Source organism: Gambusia affinis, linkage group LG10 (genome assembly GCF_019740435.1).
Source record: "Gambusia affinis linkage group LG10, SWU_Gaff_1.0, whole genome shotgun sequence".
Taxonomy (NCBI): Eukaryota; Metazoa; Chordata; class Actinopteri; order Cyprinodontiformes; family Poeciliidae; genus Gambusia; species Gambusia affinis.
This window is the reverse complement of record NC_057877.1, coordinates 12,216,994-12,223,796: the sequence shown is the minus strand read 5'-3', so window position 1 is coordinate 12,223,796 and position 6,803 is coordinate 12,216,994. Positions and strand designations below refer to the sequence as shown.

The 6,803-nt window shown below is 36.9% G+C and overlaps 1 protein-coding gene across 1 annotated transcript; it reads right to left on the bottom strand.

Annotated features, from left to right (window-relative positions):
- Positions 1–1,103: 1,103 nt before the first annotated feature.
- On the bottom strand, positions 1,104–6,523 carry LOC122838032 (ubiquitin carboxyl-terminal hydrolase 37-like). Its single transcript, XM_044128329.1, has 18 exons — positions 6,441–6,523; positions 5,818–6,021; positions 5,603–5,658; positions 5,334–5,394; positions 5,152–5,222; positions 4,932–5,054; positions 4,654–4,758; positions 4,329–4,416; positions 3,960–4,156; positions 3,694–3,825; positions 2,600–2,723; positions 2,347–2,498; positions 2,154–2,253; positions 1,994–2,070; positions 1,748–1,871; positions 1,584–1,644; positions 1,342–1,499; positions 1,104–1,193 (listed from the first exon to the last, which is right to left on the bottom strand). The coding sequence occupies exons 2-18, from the start codon at positions 5,845–5,847 to the stop codon at positions 1,179–1,181; spliced, it is 1,674 nt and encodes a 557-aa protein (XP_043984264.1). The 5' UTR covers positions 5,848–6,021; positions 6,441–6,523; the 3' UTR covers positions 1,104–1,178.
- Between the last annotated feature and the right edge of the window lie 280 nt (positions 6,524–6,803).

The window sequence follows — 6,803 nt, the reverse complement described above, 5'->3', positions numbered from 1 at the left end:
TTATAGTTTTAAAAAACAGCAAAGCAGAGCATTGCATATTTTTTATTATGTGACTTTTATATCATGTCGCTTTGTTGCCAGAGTTATTACTGCAGCTTTAGTCCATTGCATTCTCCTGTTAGCGGACATGAAAAAGGTGAAGTGCTGCATCAAGGAGGTAAGAAAAGAAGAAATACTTCACCTGGCCAGGTTTTCCCCGAGGTCCAGACACCTTGAGTTCTTATCATTATGGCAGTAGAGCAATCAGTGATTGCAGACAGTTATCACAGGAAGTCAGAGTGCAGATTGAAAGAAATACATGTATTAATTATAGAGGTTATAAAACACATCAGAGCAAAGTTTGAAAGCTGCAACATTCAAATGATACCTACAATATTTGGGAAAATACTCTGTAGACTGTTGACTTGAGACAGTTTGAACTTTTAGCAGCTGTGCAACCCATTTAATCTGCCATGAGACAATATTTGAAATGTAAACAAAGATCTTTCCAACAGTCAGATAAAGTGTTGATAGTGTGAAAGTCTGAGGCTGCTTTAATAATTAACTTGGTCTACTTAATAGGCTATGAAGTAAGAGATCATCACCAGTTCTTCATCTGAACAGATTCCAAAAGAAGAAAAAAAAGAGGTTTTTGGAGTGGCCTAGTCAAAGGCCACTCTAACAGCATTGAGTTAAAATAATTGTGCAATGAAGAGCGGCCTACAATGATGTAAAGGTCTAGTTATAATAAGTTGCTGCCTGGTAGCTGTTTCCATCAAGGGGTTCACAACCAGCTATCAAGCTTGTAAGAAGCATAGAGCCAGGTTCATTAGAGTAGTCTTTCTCCCTTAATCAGTAAAATCATGATTTATAGCTCTGCATAAACTGACTATGAAATCATCTATGTTTAAAAAAATGCCTCTTTTTGAAAAACGGCATTCAAGATTGCCTTCATTGCCGCACCATTTAAATCTATCTATTATTAATTGTCATGTGAAACCCCAGAGTGACTTAAGATAGTCAGAGATTTTAGGTGCTGAACACTGAGAATCCATTATGTGGTGTGTATCTCCACTTTCACTTTATATTAATAGAAAGAAAAAATGCACATTGTGGGTACTTAAGATGCAGTTTAATAGTGTTAAAAGAATACAGGAGTTGCTGCTGCCAGGTCCATTGCAGCCCTGGCCGTAGGCCTTTTATCTCTTCAAGGGCTGGAAAAAGAATACAAACACATTCAGATTTCTTGCTTTTAAGTACATTGCACATCTGCATAAGCATCTATAAATGGTGCTAGTTAATAATGAAATGATGGCAGGAACCTGTAGATGATAAACAGTACTTAAGGAGTCAGTTTCTTACTTGCTTTTCATAGAAGAGCAGGAAAGCGTTTCGCTCCCGCCACAAGCAGACCTCTTCTCCTGTTGTCTGGCTGACATGTTCATCGTCGTACATCAGCCAAGAGTCGTCTATAATGTCCATATTCTGCCTCCTGTGAATGCCGTCGCAGATGTAATGGCCTGAAAGAAAAGGGCAAACTTTTCAGTCTCGAGAGAAAAACCGGCAAATGTGGCAGAAGAACAAAGCCTCAGATAAACACTTACCGCTGTCAGCTTTGGACCCTATATGGCTGACGATGCTCACCAAAAAATAATAAGTCGCTCTCTACAAAACATCGAACTGCTTAAATACACTTCAAGGACATGCATCGATTCATAATTTCTGCCACCTGCTCCTTAATGTGCGTCCGCATTTCAAATTTCCTTACGTTTTTTGTGGCTGTGAATTCTTCTCTCACCACAAGTTCTCTCGACAGAATGATGTGCTTTTTTATCTTCTTCACTGCATTTGACCTGGTGAATTTAAAGCGCTTCAGGTGCAGGATCAGCACGCTGAGAGGACGAGGAAATAGATTAGAGATGATTAGATCTCACACTGAAATGGAAAAGGAAAAAAAAATGCTCCTCCTGGAACAACTGGTTGGCACTGATTACAGCGTGGTTGTGTAACCTACTTTGGAAGAGTGAGGAATGAGCTCTGCACTGATGAGTCCTTCACTCCACAATGGCACATGTGTTCTAAATGGCCCTCCTACATAAGAAAATAGAAATTTACTTAAATCGCTCATAAATTAGCCAACATTTTGACATATAAAATGCAACATGTGCACGTGCCCTGAGGTACTCCTGTAGACACTGGTTCACTGATCCCCGTGGGACCAGATCCAGACTGAGGGTGACAAAGTCTTCCACTGTGTGAGACTGATCACCGCATCTGAAACAGACAATGGACTTAAAAAAACAACCGTAGTTATTTTACATCCTTGAGGCGTTACAAGTCAGCAGTGCAACTGGAGTGCATTCATACCCCATGCATGTTCTGGTGCTCATCATCTGCAGTGCAATGTGTTCAGCGACGGGGCATTTGTAGGTCAAGCCCAAGTTTGACGCTCTCAGATGCATTTCTTGTGACAGGGACCTCATTATGTCCAGAACACTGATGAGGAACTCAGAGGCATCCTACTCGGAAACCCAAAGAAACAGTTCAGACCATGTCTTCTGAACTGAAGCTTTAAAAGATTGACACTCTGCCGGCTATTTTGAATCAGTATTACACTAACTTTCTGTCCGTCATCATCAAAACTTGAATTAAACTCAGCGACGGTCTTTTTAAAGAAGGACAGAACCGCTTTTTTCTCCTCTTTCATGTTGGAGAAGCAGCAGACTTCAATATCCAGAATTGCTCTGGTGAGAATAAATGTAAAGAGTTTTTTTTAAAATTGATTTAAAATAAATGCACCATCCTTTACCCCACTGAACAGCTTATTGTCACAGTAATTAGCAACCAGTTTCAATCCAAATATCAGTGTCTAAGTATCCATCCCCCTTGAAATTCTTCACATTTCTGTTGTATTATGAAATAAACTTCTATGAGTTTTAGTGCAAAGCATTGAATAATTGTAAAGCAGAAGGAAAATCAAACATGCTTTTTAAATTTTTCTCAAATAAAAATTTGAAAAAGAATGTCATGCAGTTATATTGAGCAGAATGACTTAGTACTTTGTGGAACAATTTTGGTATAATTAGAGCTACAATTCTTTTGGGGTATTTCTCCATCAGCTTGACAAATCTCAAGTCTTATATCTTTGTCCATTCTTTGTGCAACACAGCTCAGACTCAGTTAGTTGTTTATTTCCATCAATGACCAACATCCTTGTCCCTTCTTGAGAAAAACATCCCCACAGAAGGATGCTGCCACCACCATGTAACCATCTAACCAGAGTACATTTTTCCACAAGGTTGTTGTCTCACAAAAGTTGGGACAAACTTTTAATGGGGCGTTCTAAGGCTGCCTGTCTCCAATTCTTGGACGCCTTCAAAACAGAGTTGAATTTACGAAGAAAATTTACAGACTGGTGGATTATTACTAATTAGGTGACCTTTAAAGGCAGCTAGTTGCTGTGGATTTTATTTAGGGTTGAGTGCGAACTATGTATATATTTCCCTCAAATTCTCAATTATGTACTTGTGTTGGCTCAGCACAAAAAAATAACAAAAAAAAACAGACAATACACCGAACGTGATATTTGTAACGTGACAAATTGTCAAAAATTTTAAGGGGTATGAATATTATTGGAAGTGTATGTACATAAATCTGCACAGTTCTTGACATTTTAGACATTAGTAATCTGTTAGTGTCTGTGATTTTCTGGACCTGAAGAGCTTGGATTGGGGGTGAGAACTCCACACAGGAAGCTGGTTGTGGAGCTCTTGAATGAAGCATGTTAGGGTGAGAAGGCTTTGTAGGATGGAGTTAATGTAGCACGTCAGTCCCAAGTTGGGTAACCTTAAAACACAAAACAAGACAAAGAAGCAGAGTAAAGCCACAGAGTTCATTTTCAGCATATAGAACGATAGCTTTAGAGGAGAGCTTTTGGCAAATTTTCATCATATTGTTTTGATACTTGTACTTATGCCTACCCAAAGCAGTCTAAATCCTCATTTGGTACAGTTTCTCTGATCCCTAAATATAGATTCAGGTTGTCAGGGGTAAAAATCTTGAACTCAGGTGAGACTTGTGGCTGAATTTCATTAACCTCAGTAAGTGAGACATCTGTGCCGGATGTAGGGGAAGGCACAGGACATTTCACTTCTACACTCTCATCTGAAGAGACTCTCTTTATTGATGGAGAAAAAATAAAATAGTTAGATGCAGTAAAAACTGAATAAACAATAATGTTTTCTGTGTTAGTCACTTCATCTTCAATAAGTGCGATTAACAATTGGCTTTGCTAAATATACTGTAATATAAAACAAATGTTCCTCAATAAAACCAGGTGGCACATTCACCTCTGTGTCATTCTCAGCTTCTCTTGAAGATCCAGAAGGATGTGTTTTTCTCCCAAAGTCACGTTTTGGTACTTCCCTGGTTTTGTCTCTTCACATAAAAAAAGATATCAATTTAAACATTAGACTATTAGAATTAGAATGTTAGACAATATGTTATGTATAACTTTTATATATATTATATATTATATATAACTTATATAATATATAGTATAATATTATATATACAGTATATTATATATATATTTGTATGTATATATATATATATATTATACTATATATATATATATAATTGCAAATGAAGTATTTAAGTTAAACTAGACGTCACTGTTTTTTTGGTATTGCAGTGCGGATGCCTCTTTCTGTGTAATTTGCAGAAGAACTATCCAGATCCTCATCTTCACTACTTTCCAGTTTCTTGGTGGATTTTGTTCTGGTGAAGAAAATATACAAAAAACTGAATATGTCCAGAGACCATGATGCAAAGTTATCATCAGTCCAATCTGGGGATGACTGAAAATAACTCAACATCAATTGAGCATTTTTTTTTTCAAGTTTCCTTTGAATTAATTGAAACAGGAGAAAATACCAGAGAGAGACTCATACATTTTTTTGGTGAAGACTGATTGGACTGAACCTGGAGTCTCTTCCTCATTATAAGTGGATACAGGACTGTCAGAAGAATATGCCCCAAAACTAACTTCTGCATCCTGTGAGTTTGTGCTGAAGCTAGTGACAAAAGGAAACATGATTCAGCATACACCGCTATAGCACCAATAGAACTACAAATGATTAAAAATAAAATGTGATTGAAATTGTATTTTACCTCTTTTTTCTCTCTGAGGCTGAAGAAATTGAAAACTCGACAACATCTTGTCTGAAATGGTTCTTTTTTTTCTTCAAAACACGCACACACATGAACTTCGTCAGACAGTGCTGAGTCTCATAACTTACAACCACTTTTGTGGGATGTATACTTATTTAACAAATCTGCTGTAGTAAACATACCTTCTTACAAGCAACACAGAGCCACCAGGAGGTTTTGGGAAATGGTGCATTTTTCTGCAAGCTAATATTAGCAATGAAAGGTTAAATAAGTGAATATATTGGTCTGCTAAGAACAATGGACAGTGAATTTCATGTTTTAATTCCAAAATTGAACAAGCCAAGATGATCATAAAATGCTAAAAGTATTTATTTTTATTTACAGGAAAATGAAATAACATGAAAACTCATCAGAGAATAAGCTAGGATTGTAATAATAATTCAAATGCTACCTATTCTGCAGAGAAGAGATTTTATCATCTTGACATACATCCTTTTGACGTTTTTTCTGTTTAAAAGTTGCAAAAACAGTCTTGTTACTAGGATAATCTTATCTTTTCAGAAAAAAGTTGCAACACGTACAAATAAATTAAGATCAATTCAAGTGTAAATCACAGGGATTTAAGTCAAATCAGCAGATAACAAACACCTGGAATCAGGTCTGTACCTTCCGTCGTTTAAAAGGGATGCAAAACATCTTCGCACTCTGTGCTGCTGAGCAACATAACTAGTAACTCATGGTCAATTCAAGCACGTACTTCTCTATTATGCAACGTCGAAAGAGAGTTTGCAAATATCTGTTTAGACATTCATGGACTGCAGAATATTCATCACAGTGACATCATGTGGAATCTCTCCAGGCTGTAATGACCTGCCAACGCAGTTCAAAAATAAACACATATTGTCAACAGTTCCTCCTCATTTAGTCATTTAGTGGTTTTGCTTGCTTTTGTAATCAATATTTTAAATTTAGTGTAAATTTAAAATAAATCTGTGGTGCATTTCCACTTTCATTAATGGGCATAAACTGGACAAGCAGAACTGGTATAATTTTGGGCTTCATTCAAATGACCAACAGTGCTGAATTTGTGTTATTCCATACTTGGGTGGTTGGGATTTATAAGCACTTCATTTAGGTGAAAATTGGTTTATTTGACAGTAATTGCCTAAACAGATTACCAAGGATAATTTCAGCTGTTGCAGATTTTTTTTTGCACAAAGGGCCAAAGTATGCTGCTTTTCAATACATGCTTTCAGGTATGGAAAATAGTTTAGGTGGCAAGTACTCACTCTTTCAGGGCTAAAATAATAAATATGAGGACGTACTAAAAACATCTGGCTCTTATTGAGGGGATGTAGCAGCAGGATTAATGAGTCAGTCTGAATCAGTTTGGGAATTTCAATAATAGCAATCTTGAAGCTGCTTCACTTACCAGGGTCAGTAACCATGGTAACATATGCAGTTTTTAAACTGCTGGGTCTAAAACACACCATTTTAGGTCATTTTGCTAATTCAGAGCTGGGCCAAATCTATATGCATTCATCCGCTGGTGGTATTAACACAACAGGACAGCTCATTGTTTCTGCATGAAAAGTTAAAGGAAAAAAAAAAAGAGGACTGAAAAGAATGAGCTTGCTCAGGATTTGTAAATG

What these genes read in the sequence shown, in the direction of transcription:
- LOC122838032 (XM_044128329.1), bottom strand. Translation starts at nt 5,847, where the DNA reads ATGTTTTGCATCCCTTTTAAACGACGGAAG. An exon ending in GAGGATTTAGACTGCTTTGG is followed by an intron (nt 3,826 to 3,959) that starts GTAGGCATAAGT and finishes TTGTGTTTTAAG; the next exon opens with GTTACCCAACTTGGGACTGA. An exon ending in TTGATGATGACGGACAGAAA is followed by an intron (nt 2,499 to 2,599) that starts GTTAGTGTAATA and finishes GTTTCCGAGTAG; the next exon opens with GATGCCTCTGAGTTCCTCAT.